At 48.8% G+C, this 24,485-nt stretch overlaps 1 protein-coding gene and 1 long non-coding RNA gene across 2 annotated transcripts in view; one reads left to right on the top strand and one right to left on the bottom strand.

Annotated features, from left to right (window-relative positions):
- Positions 1-4,978: 4,978 nt before the first annotated feature.
- On the bottom strand, positions 4,979-23,805 carry LOC129666037 (uncharacterized). Its single transcript, XR_008718477.1, has 4 exons — positions 23,651-23,805; positions 22,138-22,360; positions 20,113-20,307; positions 4,979-5,778 (listed from the first exon to the last, which is right to left on the bottom strand). It is a non-coding gene; the product is annotated as an uncharacterized LOC129666037 (long non-coding RNA).
- A 164-nt stretch (positions 23,806-23,969) lies between these two features.
- Flvcr2 (FLVCR heme transporter 2) overlaps positions 23,970-24,485 on the top strand; it is a 54,769-nt gene continuing 54,253 nt past the window's right edge. The window contains exon 1 of the mRNA XM_055593248.1: positions 23,970-24,485. This exon is cut by the window's right edge and continues 603 nt beyond it. Coding sequence (XP_055449223.1) covers positions 24,255-24,485 — 231 coding nt within the window. The 5' untranslated portion in view covers positions 23,970-24,254.

Here is a 24,485-nt window from a genome sequence, read left to right as displayed (position 1 = left end):
TTAGAAAATAGGGTGGCTGCCGCCTGGGCGCTTCGAGTGTCCCAAGATGGAGTAGTTCAGGGTGGTTTTCAGTTTGGACATCTGGTTGGAGCCAGTGTGCCTCATTTCCCTCTGATGTCCACCTGTTTCTCAGAAGATCCCAGGCCAGGTGTCTGCTGTCTCCTCCAGGGCTGCTGTGGAGCCATTCTAGCTCCATAGCCTCTGCTGAGTGGTTGGGCACCAAGGGGGCAGATAGCACAGGGCCAGGCTTCTGTGGCAGGCCCAGCCTGTAGTCCCTTAGAATAGCCACCCCCTACTGCTTCCCTTAGGACAGCCACACTCTCTCGAAGGGGGGAAGAGCAGCCAGCCACTTGCTTGTTAAGCAACTCCTAACCCACTGTCCGGTGCCTTTGGCTCATTTGATGATTCCCGCTCAGGTGCCTCCTACCATCTGGGATGAGGGCAGTGTTGGGCAGCTGTGACAGAGGCCTGACAAACCTGCGCCCTGCCTGTGACTTCCTCCTATGAGAGAATCTCATAGCAATCACTGGGTAGGGGGCAGAAGGAGGCTCTCATTTTCAAAGCCATTGTCCCAGCTTGCCCAAGAGTAGGGCTCGGCTGAGCCCCTGATTCAGAGTCTGGGGAGACTGGCCAGAACACCTCCACTGAACACTCATTTTCCCTCCAGTGCCATATCTGGAATCCTAATCTTTAGTCTCCCAACAAAACAGCAAACCGGCACTCATCTGGGGCAGAGACTCCACATGGCCTGGGATGTGCGATGGGTAGCAGCCATCCCTTCCACTCCCTACAGGAGCTGGAATTTAGGGGCTGGTGCTCTGGTCCTCTCTTTCCCGCTCCTTCAGGAGCAGGTCCAGCAAAGAAGCCCTGTCACTGTGTTCTGTGTCACTCCGGGGGACACAGAATTCTGGGTCCAGTTTTCTTTGCAGCCGACCACAAGTTGGCCTTTCCTAGGCAGGCTTCCTTCCAGTCAGAGGTACCTCTTCCCCACCCCTGCTGCAGCATGGTGATTTCCCCCTAGAAACCCCCACACAAGGCACATGACTGGCCTGGGGCATCTTCTGAATGAGACTTGGGGCCAGAACTAGAAATGCAAGCTCACGTGTGCTGGTCCCATCTCTCAGCAAGGACTTCTCTTCCCGTTTCATTCTCCACTTTCTAATGACCCTCAGTGGTTCTACTTCTCCTTTCTGATCAGCCTGGTAAAATTGCTGAGGCTGGGAGCAGCGCTGTGTCCCCACACAGGGACTTGGGAGAGGCAGCTGTTGAGTACAGACATCTCATTCCAGCTAGCTGCTCATGATGGGAATGACCCCTGGCTGGACCAGTTCTTAGGAACACACAGACACTGGAAGTGCAGTGAATTGGAGAGTGACACAAACCAAAAGCATAAGCCATGTCTCTGTAGTTGCACTGAGTAGCGTCGTGTTGGAATTCAGACACAGTGATTGCTGCATTTCCCAACTTGGAAGAAAAGCTAAAATCCTAATTCCTACATGAGTTTCTTTTTCCTGTGTTTTCCTCCTTTGCTGGTACTGAGGAAGGAACCCAGGACCTCCAACATGGTAGGCAAATTCTGTCACTGAATCACACTTCAGCATTCAAATCCATTTTTTAGGATAATGAGTTTATCTGTTTATTTTGAGGCCCGATCTGTCTATGTAGTCTTGACCGTCCTGGCACTAAATAGCCCAGGCTGGCCTTTAACTTGAAGTAATTCTTCTGACTCTGCTTTTTGGGTGCTGGAATTACAACTGTGTTGTACCACACTCTGCTCCAATGTCTAAACAATCAACAGACCAACAATTTACAGTGATGGATCAGATTTGCCCCTAACATCTACATGACCTGGAAGGAAGCACAAAAGTCGCATGCTATAGGTCTCAATATTTAAACACTATTCTCTTCTTTCCCTGGCAAAGGTGGCTTCCTCTCCATCCTCTCCATAGGATTTTTAGACACTTTGGAATTTTATATCAGCACAGACAGTAGAGGTAGAGGGAGACAGCCTTCCAGCTGCAGCCTATCTGCTCTTCCCGACTCCCTGGCTCCTCCTGCCCACAGCATCAGACGATGTCCACACTCCAGGCCCAGGAAAAATAATCCTAGGAAAGCTGCTGGATGCCCTGCAGAGCCCGGGAAGGACCATTGACTCAGGGAGTCCTGCTGTCCTGGTCACACGGAGCACTAGGGGTTCTGAAGAAATTTTACTTTGTCCTAAGGTCTGGAAGGACTACAATAGGAGACAGACAGACCAGTGTTGGTCCCTGTAACACAGGGAGTCCAGTGCAGGGAGCCCGCTGCGTGAGTGCAGGGCAGACACTTCTGAGTTGACCTTTTCTGATCTAGGTTGACAACAGCTCCCGGGGAAGCCCGAGCTACAAAAAGGCGAAGCAGCAGCGACGGGTGTAAGACAGCACCTGTGTCGCCTGTCGTCTTGACACCTGCCCCCTCCAGGATACCTGCTTCCCCACCTGTGGGCCTCTGTTTACCTCTTCCTAGCAGTACTGAACCCAGAATTTCAGTCGTCAGGTTGAGGAGTGTGGGTGGGGAGAGAAAGGGAGCTGGGTGAACTCAGAGTTCACGGGCTTACCATCTGCCGGGCCACAACTTACCAGCAATGTATATTATTAATATTTCCAGCCCATGTCAGTTGTTGCTGTGGTTTTGAGATACAGGAAGTAAGGCATCTAGGTTTCCCACTTATTTAGAGGACAGGTAAGCTGTCTCTACCCCCTCTGCTCAGGTTTCCTTTTCTCAGACTGATTTCAGCATTCCAGAGTTGTTCAAGGGAATCCTAAGCAAAGAAAGGAGCTAGGGAACCAAGACCAATATTAGCCTGTCTGTTCTTTGTTCTATTAATTAATTTATTTTTAGACACAGAGTCTTCCTATGTCTATGTATCTAGGCTGGCCCCAGACTTGAAATCCTCCTGCCTCAGCCTCCTGACAGCTGGGATTATAAACACAGAGTGGATTAACACCTTAAAACCTACCATGAGGTAGTGTTTGACTCAAGGGAATGAGCTCCTTGATGGTGACATTTTAGGTCACCCAACACTGATGGAGACATTTGTTGGAATTCCTCTTGCTATGGAGATGACCAGTGTCTGCCCTGGCCTTGGGTGGAGACAACACAAAGAGTGGGAGATAGAAAAGGAACAGAGATATGTCTCCAGAAACTACTGTGGCGTATGCATGTTAGCCAGTTACTCTTGCTGTGATGAAACACCACGACTAAAAACAACTTGGAGAAGAAAGGGTTTATTTGGCTTACACTTCCACAGCACTGTTCATCACTGAAGGAAGTCAGGACAGGAACTCACACAGGGCAGGAACCTGGAGGCTGGGGCTGATGCAAAGCCTATGGAGGAGTGCTGCTTCCTGGCTTGCTCCTCATGGCTTACTCAGCCTTTCTTTTCTTTTTTTTTTTCTTTTCTTTCCTTCCTTTTTTCTTTCTTCTTTCTCCCTTTCTTTTTTCTTTCCTTTCTTTCCTTTTTAGCTCTTTATTTATTCCTTGTGAGTTTCACATCATGCACCCCAGTCCTGCTCATCTCTCTGTACCCTCATATCTGCTCTTCACCCTTGCAATACCCCCCCAATTAAAAACACACAAACAAAACCCAAAGCATAGAAAATATCTCACTGTGCAAATATGTCACAGTGTGTCCCACAGTATACCCCTCTGCCCACACATCCTCACTTGCAAATGTTCATTGCAATGAGTCATTGCTTTGGTTCGAGATCTCTGGCTTCTGTGACACCATCAATATTGGCTCCTCATTGGGATTCCTCCCGGTTATCCTGTTGCTGCACAACGTTCACGGAGATCCTGCAGCTTTGGGTCAGCAGGACTGGCCTTTTCACATGTCCCAAATATTCACAGATGACATGGAATTTTTGGGGTGGGCCAACTCAGAGCCCTGGATCTGGGCCTGGGTGGAGCCAAGCTGGTCAGCTTTGTGCTGCCCAGGCCCACTCAGGTGAAGCTCTTGCTAAGCCACCCAATGCCAATAACGGCAGGAGGCGGGATCAACTCTCCTGCTCTCACGCCTGCTGGCCAGCTCCACTGTGTTGCCCAAGTGAAGTGCAGGGTCCACTTCTCTAAGTGCTACAGCCAGTGAGGGAGTAAGGCTAGTTCTCCTACTCTCATGCCTGGGGGTCAGCTCTCCCAGACTACAGCAGGTGGAGAGGGACAAGGATGGAAGGCATCACCTCCTCCTCCACCGCACACCTCATGGCAGATGAGAGGCGGGGCCAAGCCCTCCTGTGCCCTCGCCCTCTGGGCGGCTCACCTGCGCCCTCACCACCAGGGTCAGCTCTGCTGTGTTGTGCAGGCAGGCTCAGGGCTGCTTTCTCTGGACTGATGCTGCAGCCGGTGAGGGGTGGGGGAGGGCCAGCTCTCCAGAGCTCATGGTTCTGTGGACACCTTTCCCAAGGCACTGGAGTGTCAGTGTCAGCAGGATCAGCTCCCCCACACTCACACCCTAGGGCCAGCTCACCCACACCCCGACCATCAGGGCCAGCTCTGCTGTGCTGCTTTGGTGAGGTACAGAGCCTGCCCTCCCGAAGGCTGCCCCCCAGTGAGAGGTGGAGCCAACTCTCCCTAACAGCCAGAGATGGTCAGTTAGGGGCAGGGCCAGACCTGCACAGCCCCAGGACGTCTACATGGTCCCTGGTGGCTTGGCTGCCCCAACCAGGGGTGACCCTATGTTCTCTAATGGTAATGAGTCGCAGACATCAACATCGACCCCTCCTGCTGCTGCATAGCCACAGACCCCGACATAGCTCTGGCAGGGAGCTCACCGTGGCCCCAGGGAGCTGAGCTGGCCACTCACAACAGGCTATTGCTCTCTGATAAGCATTATTCGGTGTCGAAATGAGCTAATTCAAGACAAGTACATAAATGCAGGTTTATTAGGCGGGTTCACTGGTCCCAAAGAATGGGGCCAGAGAAGTCACCATGCAAGGGGAGACAGAAAGTATCCAAACAGAGGGAGGGGCTGGGGAAGGGAGGGAGAGACAGACAGAAAGAGAGAGGGAAGGAGGAGGAGGAGAAGAAGAAGAAATGCAGAAAGAAGAGAGAGAAGAAAAAGAGAAGAAGAGAGAGGGAACCCAAAATGTCTGAATTATATAGTGAAGAATCTCTGGGATGGAGAGGGCAGCCATGCCCTGCAGCAGGTAGGGACCAAAGGATGCTGGGAGAACCTGGAGGTCAGATCCACCTTGGTTGAAAAGGCACTTCAAGCTGCTTGTCTGGGTCTGAAGCCCAACACCCTCCACCCTCAAGTCTCCAGTTCCATCTCTTCTTCATGATGTTCAAGCTGCTCCACTTCTCATTAGGGCCTGTGTTGGTGTACTTTTTAAAAACTCATTTATTTATGTTTCTTATAACTCTTTCTCCCTGCTCCACCCAATCCCTTCCAACATCCCAACACCAGGTAGAATAAAGGGTTAGTGGGAGAGGGGCCTCAGTTCTCTTAGCTGCTTCCTGCTGGTTAGGGTCATCAGGTTCCTTATAGCCAGTCCAATCCTCCTTCCAGGAGATCTCCAACTTCTTGTCTCACTGCATCGTCAGCAATCAGGAACCACAGGAGGAAGCAGCAGCAGCCTGTTCTTTCTCGGAGCTCCTCCACACTCTCTGGGCTCTGGCATTTGTTCTCTCTCCAGAGTCCTCAGATTTAAAATATCTGCAGCTGGCAAAGAGCTCCTCTCAGAGCCAGCATGAGGCAAATAGTCTGCTGCTGTGGACCATCTGCATCAGTCCCACATCCCACACCTGGGAGCAAAACAAAAACATGTTTATATCCACAACAGACCTGCTCTTTGTTACAAAGGTGAAGCTATTTTGTATTCAGTATCCATTTTTGTTTAAAGGTAATATTAAGTTAAAAAATTTTAATCCTGCTTCCTAGAGGTAGTTATTCAAAGCTGACACTAACAAACCCTGCCAGAGGGTCAAGTTAATCTTCTATTTTACTATGACTCAATAGTGTCATAATTCATGCTATGTTAGTTCCATACTTGGCTGCACTCTGGTTACACTCTATGCCTTATCTCTGCACTTGGCTGTACTCTGGAGGACTCTGACCCCCGCCTCTCTTACCTCACTTAGGACCAATCAGCTTCAAGGTTAGCTGATAATACTTTGTCTAGTTAGCCAAAGTGAACTTAAAATGTATTTCTGGCTGCCCCCACCCCCACCCCAAGGGCTTCTGCACTTGGTTTTCCTATAAAAAGCCTGCTGTAAGGACAGACCAGTAGCACAATTAGGCTCCTGAGTCCTTTCTGTGGCCCTGCTTGCAATCAGCTTGGAACAGGTGTTAACCATCCATGTCTGACTGAGATTGGTGTCTGGTTTGTGTGGCTATTCTTGGACTACAACACTCTTTATCTCCCATCTAACCACCACACATTATATTATGGTGGCTCCTGCCGCACAGCCTGCTTTCTTATAGAACTCAGGACCACCAGCCCATTGGTGTCTCCACCCACAATGGCCTGAGCCCGCCTCCGTCAATCACTGGTTACAAAAATGCCCAACAGGCTTGCCTACAACCTGAGCTTATGGCGGCGTTTTCTCAGTTGCGGTTCCTTCCTCTTAAACCACTCTAGATCATGTCATGTTGACAGAAAACTAGCCAGCAGTCTCTCCTCTCCCCTCCTCTCCCCTCCCTTCCCCTCCTCTGCCTCTCCTCTCCTCTTCCTCTCCCTCTCTGTGCTCCCGTGCATCACACACACACACACACACACACACACACACACACACACAGGAGCACATGTGTGCAGGCCAGAGGTCAACTTTGGTTACTTCTCAACTGCTCTTCATATTATTTTTTGAAACAGGTTTTTCATTGAACCTGGAGCTCATTGATTAGTCAGTTTAGGAGCTCCAGAAGCGATTATGGATGTGCGGTGTTGGCCTAGCTCTTAAAGCGGACGCTGGGGATCTCAGGTCCTCCCACTTTCGTCAAAGTGTTTTGCCAACAGAACCATGGTTCCAGCCACCCTACCCTCCACCCCAAACTTTTTTTTTTATGTACCTGATATATGATCTGAGTTAACTCACTCTAAGAAGATAAACAAAAACCTTATGCTGGCTTGAATAATCTACTTGGATTAAATTAATTTGACTTTGGTTGGTATGTATTTGTCTGAATAAGGATTATAGTTGGGAGAAAGGAACAGGCACATTTCTTTGAGTTTGAGGATAGCCTGGTCTACCTTATCAAGTTCAGAGTCAGCCAGAGCTATACAAACAAGTTTCTGCCTCCAAGCAAACATTCTTGGGGCTGGAGAGATGACTCAGCAGTTAGGAGAACGCACAGCTCTTGCGGAGGACCTAGGCTGTTTCCAATACCCACTACTATCAGTTCACACACAGCTGTAACTCTAGCGCTCGAGGACCTGGTGCCCTCTTCTGGCCTCCATAGGCACTGCATCCATTTGCACAACTCACATTGACACACACACACACACACACACACACACACACACACAAACACACAATTTAAATTTTTAAATCTTTTTAAAAAAGGGAAATACACAAACCCATACACAGATAACACATGTGTTCACATAATTTAAAATAATAATAATAAATCTTTTAAAAATGACTCTCAAATGCCCTCAAGAATGTTAAGGCCCTAATGCCAAAGACTATACAATCTGGTCACAGGACATAGGGAGATTAAGCTGGGACTGAGCCAGAAGCTTCCTCATTTCAGACTGGACCCTGAGAGCCCCAGCAGATGCTACACAGGCTGCCGAGAAGGGACTTATCATCTAGAGTCTTACATGCTACCCTGCCCACCTTCCAGGCAAGATGTGCCCACCAGTGTAACAGTGGCAAGGCTGTTATGAAGATAACCAAGCATTTTCTGATTGAGTCTGAAACCTGATCCACAGAAGGGAACTGGTGTCTGTAAGCCTTTTTAAAGCCTATGGCTGGGATGGTGTGGGCTCTAGTGGAGAAGCAACTAGTGTTGTTTCGATAAATGGAAATAATGTACCGGTCACATTGCCTGTTAAATAATGCTTATGCCAATTGAAGAGTGCTGTGGTCAGCTTTGACAAAAGAAGACTATTTAAACAGTGGGCGATGGTAACAACAGAGCCCCATAACCAGTCAAAGTGATGAAAAGGAGTGGCTGGCTGCTCAATAATAAAGTGGAAAGAATGTGAGAGCCAGAGGAAGGGAGGGAGTATTGGGGAATGCTATTTTTTTTTTCTTTTGAGACAGGGTTTCTCTGTATGGCCCTGGCTGTCCTGGACTTGCTTTGTAGACCAGGATGTCCTTGAACTCACAGAGATCCGCCTGCCTCTGCCTCACAGAGTGCTGGGATTACAGGCTTGCACCACAGCGCCCAGCGGGGAATGCTATCTTCTGGGCATAACCTGTTGCACTCTCGGGCTCACAGACTGTCCCTGCCAACATTCTGCCATGGAGCAAGGAGGAGCTCAAGAAGCCACTCTAACAAAATCCATTAGATCACTAAAGACCTAAGAAGTACAGAGGGATCAGTCAGGAAGAGGAAGGTGATCAAGGAGCGGGGAGAGACAAAAGATGGTACTGGTGGGTAATTATGATCAAACTATTATATACAAATATAAAAATGTCATATTGAAACCCATACATATAATTACTATGCTAACAAATTTTTTTAAAAAAACTGCCTTTTTCTAAGCTTAGGGCTGGCAATCAAGACTTTGACTTATCTGGTCAAGGTGCTATCATGTGATACAGGCTGAGCCAATCAAAATTTCTCCTGGGAATTTGACTCTTCAAGGAAAAGACCTCAGAGATGATTGCAGCCCTTCCATCACCACAGCCGAGAATCCTGACCAGAGGATCCCTTCCTTTGTATTCTGTGAGCTAAATATGTTTCAGCAAATGCATAAGCCAAAAGACAGTGAGCATACCTGGGTTTCCCAGGGAGGGACACTGGGTCCTGACACTTGGGGATCCCTGAGTGGGCTCTTGGACACTGTACCCTAATAGAAGCCAGGCATTCTGCTAGGCAAGTACCAGCCCCCAGAACAGCTAGCTGACCTGGACGACCATTGCTGCTTCTGACCTGGAAGGCACCATGGAGAGCTGAGTTCAGCCTCCAGCTTCATGCCTATCCTGTCGGTCCATCCCACACCAAACACAGCTACTTGGCTTTAGGTAATGGTTGGGGTTTCAAAACCCCAGAGCTTCCTGATTGAAGCTTTGGTCTCCAGGGTGATGTCACTGGCATATGGTGGGAACTTTAGGGGGTCAGAGGTCAAGAGTAGCTCTTTAGGTCATTGACAGTACTCCCTGACGGGAGATTCTGGCTTCATCCTCTTCCCCCTGTCCCCTCTTCCTCTTCCCTCCCCTGTATTAATTACTTCTCTATTGTTGTTATGAGACATAATGACCAAGGCAGCCTGTACAGAGGGAGGGGTTTATTTGGACTTATGGTCCCAGCGTGTCACAGCAGAGAAGCACAACAGCAGGCAGGCACAGCGGCTAGAGCAGCAGGCTGAGAGCTCAGGTCTTGAACAGTAAGCAGGGAGCAGAGAGAGCGAACTGAGAATGGCTCAAGGCTTTGAAACCTCAAAGCCTACCCCCAAGTGACATACTTCCTCCAGCACCTCTTCCTACCCCTCCTCAAACTGCACCAACAACTGGGGACCAGGTGTTCGGGTATCTAAACCTAAGGGGGGGAGGTCATTCGTATTCAAACCGCCATGCTCTCACCCTCTCTCCCTCCCCCCACTCTTCCTCCCCTCTTCCTAACCCACCGTGTGACCACTCCCTTTGCCATCTGCTCTCATCATTGCCACCCACCATCCTCACCAGAGATCTGAAAGGATAGGACCCCCACTGAGTTTGAATTCTCCCAACTACAAACTAAACACAACCTCCTTAGGTAGTCTCTTCCTGGGACTTTGTCATGGCAATGCAAAACTGACCAACCCACCAGCCCATTGGCTCAAAGGCTGTATGCAAATCTCCATCTAGCCATGGACCAATCAGAGCACCAGGCTAGGCAGGTACCCAGACAGGAGCTGTTAACCAGTTAGGATTGATGTGTTTTATTGTCCTAGCAATCAGTTTGACCCTGCCCTTCCTCCACCCTCCATCCAGCCTGGGTATCAGCTTAAGCACCTGAGGAACTTGGATACTGTGCTGGTAGAGGCATTCTCCAGGTTGTCCTTATGACTGTTTCTGCTTCACTGCCCAGCAAAGCCCTGCCTAGCTTAGGGCCTGATTCGTAAGTAAGCTCAGGATAGAAGAGGAAAAATTAAGACCAAGAAAAAGGACAGGGTGAGAGAGTTAGGTCTGCCCTAGAAAAATCTCACTTGGGAACTTCCTGCCTTCTCTCTCTGCCGCAAAATGCTTTCATGTGCTTCTTTGGAATGAGCATTGGGAGCCCTGCTTGTAATGTCAGAACTCGGGGAGGCAGAGGCAAGCATAGTCTGTGAGTTCAAGGACAACCTGGTCTACAAAGCAAGTTCAGGACAGCAAAGAAACCCTGTCTCAAAAAAAAAAAAAAAAAAAAAAAAAACAGAGAAATAAACATTGGGGTAGATGTGAAGGACAAAAGGGTGAAAATAATGTAAGGAAAAGGACTGTGGCCTGTGGGATGGCAGAGACTGCAGTAGCCTCGTTTTTGGCCTCATTTTCTGTTCCGGGTGTTATAAGGAACTGTTGTAATCCTCATCTTGGATGCAGAAACAGTCTCAAACAAAGTTAGCTGGTTTGCCAGGGTGAAGTGCGGACACAGCACTTAGACTGGCCTGTGCTGCCTTCAAAACTGGGGCTCTGGCCAGCCAAGCTTGAGATGCTGGAGAAGGCTCTCCAGGATCAGAATTACAGCAGGCCTTGGTAGTGTTGCCACCTAGTGACAAGGAGAACTGTATACACCAAGTTTTGGTTCTTGTTTTATCCCTGAGCTGACCATTGGAGTCACACCTTCCTTGCTCTGCCAGGAGTGGGGCGCACAGCTGTGACCTCTGGATGTAAGCTCACCGCTCTGGGCACCCAAGAGCTCAATATAAAGGGATTCATAAAGGAATGACAGGCAGCTCTGTACGGTTTGGGGGTTCCACCTGGTCGCCACACATCACCTCTGAAGATGTGAGGGTCAAAGTTAATCCCATACCCACACTATGTCAAAAACTCTGCTTCCTGTGTCTGTCCTGTTCAGCCAGACATGAAGCACAGCTAGCTCTCTGGCCCGAGGTAACAGAGCAGAGACTAACGGTGAGCCTTGGGCTTTCCTGTTTCTGCTCTGCCAGGCTGCCCTGTGCCCCACTTCTTGTCAGTTGGATTCACCTGGTGAGACCTGTTTGTGTCAGCATAGTCATTCAGACACGATGACTCAAGAGTCGGTGGGGGAGGGGGCATCTGTGTCAGCAGGTTGGCTTTGCTGACCTTTATGGCAGTGAGGAGTCACTTCAGTCTGAAATGTGTGGCTCGCCTAGTGATTTCTGTCTCAACTGAAATACGGTCTTGAGTGATCAGTAGGCAGATAAACAGAAGCACTTCCCCATTTCCACTCCCTGCACATCCCATAACTTCTTCTGGGTGTTCTCTCTTTCAGACCCAGGACCCCTGAAGTAAGGAAGCCAGGGTTCCCTCTGGCATGGACCTCAACATCTTGCTACAACTAGCAGGAGGATCAATGGCCACGCCTTATATGGAAGACCACCTCATTCTGGCCAAAGTTAACCCAGTAGCTTCTTGGTCTAGCCCTCAAAAGTTGCCTCCAACATTCATAATTTGTACTGGAAAAATCCATATTAGATATGTACTTCTGTGCTGGCTAGTTTAGTGTCAACTTGACTCAAGTTACAGTCATCTGAGAGGAAGGGACCTCAATTGGGAAAATGCCTCCATAAGATCAGGCTGAAGGCAAGCTTGTAGGGTATTTTCTTACTTAAGTGATTGATGAAGGAGGGCCCAGTCCATTGTGGGTGGGACATCCTTGAGCAGGTAGTCCTGGGTTCTATAAAAAAAAGAGTTATGCCCAAGTCTCTCAAACCCCAAAGATCTCCAAGGAGCCGATTTCTCTGCAAACACAGTAGGGTCTTAATTACAAGCTCAGGCTTGGGCCCACACTGTCATCTATGCAGTGGTTCTCGAGTGTAGAGCCCCAAGCTCAGGGGCAGAAGGGTTTTTATTGGGGTTTGAGCAAGGGCCAGGAATTTCCAGCTTAGCAGTTACACCATTGGGTGACATTCAGTAAGGGGAAGCTTGTTACAAAGTGATTAGCTAACTAACATAACTAACTTTGAGCAAGCCATCTACAGACCTCAGGAAAGTTAGGCATTTTCTGTGCCATGAATGTTCAGTACTACAAAGTTGGTGGGCTGCCCAGCACAGATGCCCACCCTGAGATAAGATACCTTCCCATTCTTGTGGTTACCTCCAGGCTATTCCTTGGTTAAGGACTTTTATGGTCTTGTTCCTGGAACTGGTGACCTACAGCCTAGTTCCTAGTTCCTGGGACTGATGACCTTTTTTTTTTGGGGGGGGGGAGGTCAGCCCTGGTCCTCTCAAAAGCAGACTGAGCAAGCCATGAAGAACAAACCAGTAAGCAGCACCCCTCCATGACCGCTGCATCAGATCCTGCTTCCACGTTCCTGCCCTGTTTGAGTTCCTGCCCTGACTTCCCTCCATGATAGAGTGATGTGGAAGTGTAAGCCAAGTAAACCCTTTTTCCTCCACATTAGCTGCTTTGGGCCATTGTTTTTTTTTTGTGTTTGTTTATTTGTTTGTTTTTATCACAGCAATAGTAAGCCTAATTAGGACAGAAATTGGTACCACAAACATGGACATACATAACCATGTTGTTTATGGAAGAACCATCAAAGAACTTTGGAGCTTTGGGTGAAAAACAAACAAACAAACAAAAAGTGAGTGGTTCATAATGTGGTGAGCTGTTACACAGGAGCCGGGAAGAAAAATGCTGAGAAAAATGCAGATGATGGAAGCCTGGCTTGAGAAGTTCAGAGAAAAGTCTGAGAACTACTTAAAGATTATCAAGACAGGGTTTCTCTGTGTAGCTCCGGTTGTCCTGGAACTGGGTTCGTAGACAAGAGTGGCCTCAAAACTCAGAGATTCACCTGCCTCTGCCTCCCAAGAGTGCTGGGATTAAAGCCATGTGCCACCCAACCCCTCATCTCCCTGGCTGCATATTTGCTAATTTGAATTAAGATTCTGGTCAGCTGAGCCTAAAGAGTCAGCTGTAATTAACAAGACACTGGTACCACTGAAGTGAAACTGGGGCAGCTGATGATGGTTACCTGGAACTGAGAAAATAGCAGTGATGAAGAACAGATCAGCATCACCGAGATGTTGTCTTCTGGGAAGTGTTTCCGGAGAGTCAGCACACACGAGCTGGGCTCCAGAGGTGGCCAAGGTTGTGCTTTGAACTGACAGCCAAATTTGGTGGTGTAGGAGTCACCCAGGCAATACTGGTTTTGAAGGCATGAAGGGGGTCATGGAGAGCAGCTAAGGCTTGGCACTGGGAGAGGTGAGCCTCAGTGTCAGTTAAAGGCCCAGGCCTGAAGGGGTCATGCAGAGAAGTTGAGTCTTGGCACCATGAAGGGAGCCCAGGAGAGGCTACTGGTGGAAGTACAGCCCAGCTACAGAAGACCCCGGCATTTTGGCGATTCTAATACAATGGGATGACCACCAAGAACAGCATCAGTGATGGAGTGGAGCCAGCTGGAACCTAGAAGTCGAACTGTCTGTATTGCAGAGAGTGTAGCCAAAGAAGTAACCCTTTACTAGAGCTCAGAAGATTGTAAGTGAATCCTAGATATTGGACTCTGAGGTTTTTTTACGCTGTTAAGAGTGAGTTTTGCTTAGATTGTGACTATGCCCTGGTTCTTCCCTCTTTTTTTTTTTAAGATTTATTTATTTATTACATATACATATTCTGCCTGCACCAGATCTTATTATAGATGATTGTGAGCCACCATGTGGTTGCTGGGAACTGAACTCAGGACCTTTGGAAAAACAGCCAGTGCTCTAACTTCTGAGCCACTTCTCCAGCCCACTTCTTCCCTCTTGAGGTAAGGAAGCATTTAATTTATCTTTTATTTTACTTGAGCCTACAGTTTAGAGACAAACATTTAAAAAAGATTTTGAGCAGGGCGCAACAGCACACACCTATGACCCCAGTGCTCTGGGAGGCAGAGGCAGGTGGAGCAATGTGAATTTCAAAGCCATCCTGGCCTACAAAGAAAGTCCAGAACAGCCAAGGCCACACAGAGAAATCCTGTTTTTGTGTTGTTTTGTTTTTTAAAATATTTTATTTTTATTTATTTAACTTTATTTTATGTGCATTAGTGTGAAGGTGTCAGATCCTTTGGAATTGGCTTTACAGACAGTTGTGAACTTCCATGTAGGTGCTGGGAATTGAACCAGGGTCCTTTGGAAGAGCAGGAAGTGCTCTTACTCACTAAGCCATCTCTCCAGCCCCAAGAAATCCTGCTTTAAAAAACCAAAAAAAAAAAAAAAAACCATAGAAATAAAATCATATATATATTCATTCTGTCAGTTTTGTTCTTCTAGAGAACCCTGACTAATACAACTACATAAATTGGTGGCCATGGTGATAAAATAAAAGTGGTGTTGATAGTAACAGCAGTAAACACGCCCAATGATGTGCCCCATGGTGGATTTTTTTTTTTTAATACTTGAAATATATAAATCAGGCACCTAAACCACCGATTTCTTTTATTTGGGGGTAGACCCCATATAACCCCCAAATGCTTGGAAGGTCTCTATAGGCTCTCTGCTTCCCCTCAACAAAACACACATGAACTCATCAACTTTTGGCAGGAGGATTCCAAGCATTTATAAACTCCCAAAGCATTCATGGACTCCAATGTACGAACTGTCCCTCTGTCAACGGAGCACTCTCTCAAGACTGAAGGAACATAGTTTCAGACAGAAAGCAGGACACGGGGTACACAGTACTGGAGTGAAATCCCACTAGAAGCTTTGTGGCCACCACAGTAGGGTAAGCCAGGCTGCAGAGGAAAACACTCGACACAAAGCAGGATCTATGACTCGGGCCAAGTCAGGTTGTCAACACAAGCCATCAATGATGAGCATGAAGGAACAGGGATGAAGGGCACAATGAGCTAAGGAACAGATGAAGGTAATCAAGGTAATCTGATGAATATTGCTTGAAGATAAATTATTAAAATGTGGAAGCTTAATAGGTTTTAAAATAATGCATTAATATATTGACGTGTCCTGTTGACAAATTGTTCCTATGATAAAGCTGTGGTCAAGTGTCCAGTGACCAAATGATCAGACCTTAGAGTGACAACATGTAATACATTGAACAGGAGCCCAAGAATATGTACACACACACACACACACACACACATGTCTATAATCTCTTCCACGCCTTACGGGATGCCTGAAACCCTGTTCTTAGAACTTCTTTCCCACAACTTTAGGTGTTTATTAAAATAAAATGCAAGTGCTTCCAGCAATAAAACACTTTGTCACCTTTCGCCTTTAATCCCAGCACTCAGGAAGCAGAAGACTGAGTTTGAAGCCACCCTATTCTACATAGTGATTTCAGGCCAGCTGGGGCCACATAGTGAGACCCCACCTCAAAGAGAGGAGGAAGGTGTTTGGAGGGACGGCTCAGCATTTAAGAGCATTTGCTGCTCTTCTAGAGGATGTGGATTCGATCCCCAGCTCTCACGTGGAGTTATGCAACTCCAGTCCAACGCCCTAGAGAATCCAACACCCCCTTCTGAACTCCAGAGGGCACTGCTGTACGCATGCTCACAGATATACATGCAAGCAAAACAGCCATGCGCATAAAAGAAAGAATGAAAATAAGCTAAGCCACACCTAGACTCTAGGATCGCCTGCAGAATGCCTGTGATTGAAGACTCAGGCCTGGGCAGCCCAAATGTAGGGGTGCTCCTGGGTCACACTCTGGCCACAGGAACGGTCCTTACAAAGGAAAGAGTGAATGTGCGTGAAGCCCAAGGCTTGCCAAGGCACTGGAAAGCACAGCAGCTTCATTTAGTGGTTTGAGGAGGCATGATGCCAGCAGAGAAAGATGACAAGGGACTTGGGACTCGCTGATTTTCATACCATTTGGCTACTGGCATCTCATGGGAACTCACATCCTGAATTTAAAGTAATTTCCCTGGCAGTTGGCATAGGGCCACATGTCTGTCATCCCAGCCCTGGGAGGTAGAGGTAGAGGATAAGGAATTCAAGGTCATTTACAGTGACTTAGAGATCAGCCTGGTCTATATCGAAAAACTGTCTCAAAAACTACATACATGTGCACACACACACACACACACACACACATACACACACACACATCCCCCACCCCCAGACATGGTTTCTCTGTGTAGCCCTGGCTGTCCTGAAACTCACTCTGTAGACCAGGCTGGCCTCACACTCAAAGATCTGCCTGCCCCTGCCTCCTGAGCGCTGGGATTCAAGGCATGCACCACCACTGCTCAGTTTTTAAACTTCCATCTGACAGTGGCTGAGAGAGTGGTGGGACAGTAAACAGCAGACACGTGCATTTATCCCTCTTCCCGAAATACAACATTTCAGAATTATTAATAAAGTTATTAATAATGATATATCATTATTGAAATAATAATGAGGTTACTAATCTCACCACCCATCCACCCAGATCTCCTAGAAACCCAGTCAGGACATTTATCCTGACTCCATCCTCATCACCCCCACACCATGGTTCAAATCCAGCCTCCTCCTTCTGCCCACCCCCACCCACCCCCTGCCTATTTCTTCCCATCCTGTTAGCTCGGTTCAGCTCATGAATCTCATTCTCACCTGACGGACCTCAACATCCTCCTGTGAGGTCTCTCTGACTTTGGATTCTCCCCAAAGCAATCAGAGCCATCGCTCCCAGTCTCAGAACAGACACAACCCATTTACTTTAAACCTCCCAGTTGCTCCTCTTTGCTCTTCAGATCCAGCTCATCCCTTTCCCCCTCCCTCTTTCTTTTTCTTTCTTCTTTCTTCTTTGTCCTTCCTTCCTTCCTTCCTTCCTTCCTTCCTTCCTTCCTTCCTTCCTTCCTTCCTTCCTTCCCTTTCCTTTCCCCTTCCTGTCTCTTCTCTCTTCACACCTTCACTCTTCCACCCCCACTTCTGTCTCTCACTTCTGATCTTCCCTCTTCTCTAGCTATGCTAACTAGGTTCAATTCCAAAAACAAAGCAAAACAAACAAATTTTCCTTCCCAGCACAGGGTCCTTGCTCATTGTCCTCTCTGACCAGGCTGCCTTTTTCAATTTTGTCAACTCTTAAGATCTCTAGCACATCCTACAATTAGAGCTCTTACTCTTTTTCTGAGAAGCCTTATGTGCACACATGGGTACTTGATGGCATCTACCCTGTTGCCTTGACCATAAGCTCCTGGAAGGCAAGGAGATGAAGCTTTATTATATAAATGCAGGTTTGTTGGAAGCATCGAGGGAAGGGGAGGGGAGGGGAAGGGAAGAGAGAGAGGGCAGGAAGGTGGGGGAAGGAGGAAAGGGCAAAAAGGGGGCCAAGGCACTAAGATGTCTGGATCATATAGTGAAGGGCCTCTGGGAGAGAAGCCCTGCCCCTAGGTAGAGGGCAGGGTATGGCAGCCACACCCTGCAGCAGGTAATGACTTTAACACCAAGAGCCTCCCAACTCCTGGCTTTGCCAGCCTCTGACTCAGCATGGCTCTCTCCCATGGCATTCACTGTGGTACCAAGACAATCTGCCCCACCGCTTCTGTGTGGGCAAGAACCCCACTTTTTGTTCTTTTTCTGTACACCCAGGGCCTGACTGACCCGTGGGAGGTTACAGTGGTGAATGAATGAATGAATGAATGAATGAATGAATGAATGACTAACTCAGTTTTCTGGGCTCAAGTTTCATTCCCGTAAACATCATGGCGGAACCTGATGGTTCTCTGTCTGTATTTCCTCCAACATGCTGGCTCCATTAACCGCAGAGCCTTCCCCAGTCAGCACCCCTTTGCTTTGTTACTCTGTACTTTTGACTATGGGCCTGGCAATCAGCAAAGCTCTCTGCATACAGGTTCCCTATTCTGTTATGCAAAGAGGGCCTCACATCCCTGGGCTTTCTGTAGATTATGCAAAAAAGAAAAAAATCTCCTTCCTCTTCAGCACTTGTGTTTTAGTTACTTTTTTGTTTGGTTTGGTTTTGGTTTTTCAAGACAGGGTTTCTCTGTGTAGCCCTGGCTGTCCTAGACTCCCTTGGTAGACCTGGCTGGCCTAGAACTCACAGAAATGCCTCCTGCCTCTGTCTCCCTGAGGGCTGGGATTAAAGGCGCATGTTCCTCCAATTAGACGTCTAGCATGTCTCATTTCATGAAGGGACATTTTTGTTTTTTATTCATTAAGAAGCATTTAACCTATATTAAACTTTGAGGCCACCTAAGGTAGGACTCCTCTGGGAAACTAGGCAAGAAGTCAGTCCCTAGTCCTCATGGAGCTAGACATGGAGCTGAGTTGGGGTTTGAAGATGGATGGGATAGGATCCAGAAACTTAAAGGACTTTCAGAAGTAAGGGACTTAAAGTCAGTGAACCTTTACAAGTGAATGTGACAGGAATTACCATCAAGATGCACAAGCAGGGTGGGTCCGACTCTATAAAGCCCACCAGGGTGTGGGAGGCATCCTCATGGGGCAACTCCTGCCCTGCATTATAAAGCATGGTGTGTGCAAGGCATAACTGGGTCCATACTGCTGGTGGGAGCTGCAAGTGGGTCCATGTGTCTGGAGCAAAAGTGAGGAGTGGGCAGTGGTGGGCAGCATGTCCCAAATGATGTCAGAGAGGCCTTGTGCGGTGGGCTGGGGAGTGTATCAGGTGGCCACTGGAAAACTTGAGGTTGGGGAGTGACGGGAAAGAGCCTAAGAAAATCCCATCAAGTGGCCTGGCGGTAAGCTGGAAGAACTAAGAACAATGAGAAGAGGGTGACAGGCCAAGAGAGGCCAAACCAAGATGGCAGCAATGGGAAAGGAGACGAGGGGACCAGCGGGGCATTGACAGTGATTGGGAGAGAGTTCTGGACAGTTCTCAGGCTCTGGGTTTCCTGAAGGGTGGACCTTGGAATGGCTCAGAAGGTGGAGGAAAGGGAACTGAGTTATAAATGGAAGAGATAAAACCTTAAAGATTAACAGGCTATGGGCAGATGGCAATAGTGGAGAATTCCCTCTTCATTGGACTAGGGAAAGGGAATGGGGGGAAGAGGAAGAGAGGGTGGGACCAGGGGGGTGTTGGGGGAGGGGGCTTCAATTGGGATATATAATGAATAAATTATAATGGCATTTGATTTCCTCTTCTGGTATGCATGACAACAATACATACAATTAATAAATAAATCTTTTAAAAAAAAAGAACTTATAAGTATGAAGATACTAGATGCAAAAATGGTCAGAAACCAGAAACTAGTTAAATAAGATTCAGGAGTGGATAATGGGACATCTGACGCCACAACCAGTATTGCTGAGGAGGCAGCTTGATACATCTTTTGGAGAATACACCATAGCCAGGGAGGCATTCCTCTCTGCTCTGGCCAGGGTTTGGAGTCTCAAGTGTCCATCTTAACGCTAACTCAGAGCTGACCACACCCTAGGCACCTCCTAAGGGTCTCTGTGAAATAACTCTATTAAATTTGATTCAACTTAACTGATTTATTATTTATTTATGTAGTTTATTGTATGTACGTTTATGTGCATGCATATGTGTGTTCGTAGGTGTGTGCAAATGTGTGTTTATGCGTGTGAACGTCAGAGGTTGAGGTCTCGTGTCTTCTTCAATTGCTCTCCACCCTAGTTTTGGAGACAAGGTCTCTCACTGAACCTGATTCAGCAAGACTAGCTAAGAGTCAAGCCCCAGGAATCCTAATGTCACCACTTTCCCAGTGCTGTGACTACAGGCACATGCTGCCTATGCCCAGACTCTCACTTGTGTTTGGGGATCCAAATTCATATCCTCACCAGGCACACTCCGTTAAGCCAAGCACATGGGAGGCAGAGGCAGGTAGATCTCTTCGAGTTTGAGATCAGCCTGATGGGAGGTTGACATTTTTTCACTTCAATTTTTGTGCTTACTGTGTCAAGCTGCTCTTCACCACCAGGGGGGAAACTTTGCTGGTATCCTTCAGGGGCCAGGCTGGATGGAGTTCACAGTTCCAGAGATTCCTTCATTCCCTGGCGATTGGGCTCAATCCCAAACCAGAGCCCTCTATCGGAAAGAAATCCCTCAGGTGTGTAGACCCATGTTCCACAATGTGTGCCTGCAGATACCTGTAGATGGGACACATAGGTAGAGAGAACACATAGGAAGCTACTCAAGACATGTCTTTACGATAGATGACTAAAGAACCTCTCTGTGTAATATCCACCTAAAAGTTATAGAGCCATCTGGCCCCTGGTGGAACTCAACCAGCAACAGTCACTAGCGACAGCCTCAACACCACTGTTTGTTCGTGGAGACAGGATTTCCCTGTGGAGTCCTGGACTTGATCTGTAGACCAGTCTGGCCTGGGACTCCCAGAGATCTGCCTGCCTCTGCCTCCAGAGTGCTGGAATCACGGGCATGCACCATCATGCCTGAGCGAATCAAGAGTGATCAATGTTCATTTGTTAGATGTGGAGGAATTAAGCCCTTCTTCCAAGATCCCAGAGAAGAGTAGAACTTCTAAGCAGATCCACTCCGGAGCACACAGCAAACCAGACCCATTCCACAACAAAAACAAGCGCAAATCTCAGGTTAGACCCTGGAATTTGCCACTAGAACACTGTTCTGAGAGCATGACCAAGCCACATGGGGCAGGATTCTGCCTCATGGTTGTCTGTTCTGATGCTGATTAGCAAGGGAATCTGAAGAACAAGTTACACCCACACAGACTCGAGCACACACACACTCACACACAGAGATACACACCCCCACACTCACACACATGTACACACACAGATATATGCACACAGACACAGCACACCACACATGTGTATATATATATATATATATACACACACACACACACACAGACACACACACATTAACCCACATGCACACACACACTCACACAGACACATACATCACACATACATGCACACATATACACATACGCACAGAGACACACAAATCAGGTACACACACATACCACACACAGACACAAAACACACACACACACACACACACACACACACACACGGCCTCAGTTTCCATATCTGCCTAATGGAGAATATACTGTAAGGGCTGGCAACATGGCTCAGTTAATACAGTACCTGCTTAGCAGGAACAGGCGCTGGGTTTGATTCCCAGCACTAAAGAAGCCATGTTTGGTAGCCCATACTTGCAATCCCAGCACTTGGGAGCTGAAAGGCAGGAGGCATAAAGAGGGGGGCCAATGTGGGCTACATAAGTCCCGTCTAAATGAAAAGGGTAGTCTAAGAGTTTGGAGCGAGGTCATGCTCACCTAAGGAAGGTTCCCGCACTCCCGGGAGGAGGAGGAGAACCCTAGAGAGACTGGAAGAGTGTGGGGTATCGAATGAGTACAGAAACCCTTCAATGGGCACAAGCTCTCTACGACTATCCCATCATGTAATGAAAATGCATGCTTCCAGCATTCTAGTCAGTGAGTTAGCAAAAAATGCTCTTCTCTGCCCGGAGCCAGTAGTAAATCTGGGGTCCTCAGATGTATTGATTTGTCTCCTACCCGGGACAGCCCTCCAGACCTCAGCACAACTGATTCCATGATGGGAGGACACATTCGGGCTATTAAACTCAGCACACAGGCAGTACCACCTGCTAAAACGAAAACAAAGACCTGATCCAGAATCCTGGGGAAGTCTCTAAATGTTTTAAGCTTGCTTTCTGGCTTCTGTAGTTCTGCTTCTGGCTAACTGTTCTTGCTAACTGAGGTGTGTCAACCCAGCAAATGGTTTTTGTCCTGAGAAAGACTCGGTGCTACACCCAGTGCAGTTGCCAGCTGGCCAATAAAAACTTCTACCTCTATTGGCTTAAACCTGTGTCGGCGCCATCTTGTCTTGGGGATACCCCCACAAAACCAACCACCACCACCCCCGTTGATTCTCTTTTTAAACGATTATTATTATTTTATTGTTACCTACCTTTATGTCTGTATACACGTGCCCATGTGTGCTGGTGCCCGAGGCTGGAAGAGGGTACGAGATTTCCTCCATGTTGGTGAGCCACTCAGTGTGAGTGGCGGGAACTGAACCAGGGTCCTCTGGGAAAGCAGCAAGCCCTCTTACATCCCAAACCATCTCTCTTCACTGCCACCCATCCTTGATTCTAATGTGCAACTCGAGTTGTAACCATCACCCCAGAACTCTAAAAGGTGGGCGTGGGAGGAGAAGGAAGCAGTGTTGGTTTTGTTGTTGTTTTTCGAGACAGGGTTGGCTGTCCTGGACTCGCTTTGTAGGCCAGGCTGGCCTCAATCTCACAGCCATCCTCCTGCCTCTGCCTCCCAGAGTGCTGGGATTACAGGCATGGGGTACAGCGCCTGGCTGGGATCCTCCCTTTTAAGGAGCTCTCTGGGGCCAGGCATGGTGGCATACACCTGAATTCCAAGCATTTAGGGGGCAAGAGGAACTGGAGCTCAAAGCCACCCTGAGCTACACTGAGCAACCCTGTCTCAAAACAAAACAAAACAAAAAACAAAACCACCACCAAGTTCCCAGGGGACTCCCAGGCTGCAGCTCCGACTGCTCTTGCGTAGCTGCATGGAAACAAGAATGATGAGAAGTTTGGCTCTTCAGGCCAACTGAGACCTCACAATAACTTGCTTCTAAGAGGCTTGTCTATAAAATGAGGCAAGAGGGCTGAGGGTAGCTGGGTGGTTTTCAAAGCCTGCTGTGCATGGACATGCAACACACACACACGGGAAGCAATAGTTAAAACTACGTCATAGAAGTCCGGGGATTCTCACACATGAAGTAATACATTAAGCACGTTTCCAACGGTGCAACAAAATGCTAGCGTTTTGTCTGGACAGGCGACATTTTGCAGAATGAATAATCAGCCAGGGATTTTTTTTTTTTTCTAACAAGAAAATTATTTCACCATCCACATTTTGTAGAAGAAACTGGGGGCCCAGAGGTGGTTCCTAAATCGCTAATCCGGAACGGAACCGAGAATGTGTGTTCCTTGGGGTTGTCGGGACCACCGCAAGCCAGCCTTCCTCCCCTGCAGGCCTCGAAGGCTGCGACGAGACTCTCAGAGGATCGGCAGGTGGCAGCCTGGGACGACCGAGGCTTCCAAAACTACCTCTCAACGCCACGCCCAGGGCCAGCGCAGACGGCGACACTTCCGACAGCTTCTACTCCAGGCTGTGCTGGGCTCCCGGGGTTCCCTCGTGGGAGGCCTCCGGAAGCGGCCAGAGACTAAACAGCCCTTTCCTTTAAGTTCATGTAGGACTTCACCAAATAAGACTTTGTCCGCAGGGAGGGCCCCGAGAAAAGCAAGCTTTGACCAGGGACGCCGAACTATCACCCATACAGTTCAGCACGGGACGGGGAGAGAAAGTCGGGCATCTGCCTTGGATCACCTCCCCCCACCCTGCGCGTTTTGGGGTACCCGGGCCTCAGGGCACACGCCCTGGCCCCCCGAGAAGACTCTGACCTCGGAAGGATGTGAGGGATCATCCAGCGATGTCCTCCGGGAGTTGGGGGACAACTGAATTTAGGGGCAGGGTGGGGGGTGGGGGCTAACCCGGGCGGTTTCCATGGTGCCCGGGACGTCGGGGAGGAATGCACCCCAAGCTATGGCGAAACAAGCGCCGTGCCCCGGCTCAGGAGGACAGGGGAGCCTGGGTGGGAGGGGTTGCGGGGCGTGGGTAGCCGGGCAGGCCGGGGGGGCGGGGCGGTCACGTGCGCCCGAGGGGGCGAGGCCCCAGCCTGCCCGGGAGCGAACCTAGCCGGCCCGGCCGCAGTTCAGGGAGCAGCCGTTTTCCAGGACGGTCAGCGCTTCATCCGAACAGCCTGAGAGCGCGGGGCGAGGCGACTGCGGCCGACCTGGGGACAACAGTTTCCGAGGGAGGGAGCAAGGGTTCCCAGGGACCAGTGAGAGGAGTCTGGGAGTGAGCGCAGGAAGACCTCTCAGCATCTGAGGTCTCTTTCTCTGCGAACAGAGGCGCGCTCCAGGACAAGTGTTCCCTCGCCCAGTTCTAGGGGGACGGCCGTAAGACTGTAGGAGTCAGCACGTGCCCGGGGAGCTCGCTGTGGTCATGGTGAATGAAAGTCTCAACCAGGAGGAGAGCAATGACAGTCCCAGGCAAGAGTCTGCATTCCAGACGGACACCAGCTACTCCAACCCTCCCAGCGACCCAGGCCATCTCAGTGTTGCCATCCATCCTAGCGTCTCGGGCCATCCCAGCGTCTCCATCCATCCTAGCGTCTCGGGCCATCCCAGCGTCTCCATCCATCCTAGCGTCTCGGGCCATCCCAGCGTCTCCATC

Source organism: Psammomys obesus, unplaced genomic scaffold, assembly GCF_907164565.1.
Source record: "Psammomys obesus unplaced genomic scaffold, mPsaObe1.curated_primary_1811, whole genome shotgun sequence".
Classification (NCBI taxonomy): domain Eukaryota; kingdom Metazoa; phylum Chordata; class Mammalia; order Rodentia; family Muridae; genus Psammomys; species Psammomys obesus.
This window is presented reverse-complemented; position numbering and strand designations above follow the sequence as displayed.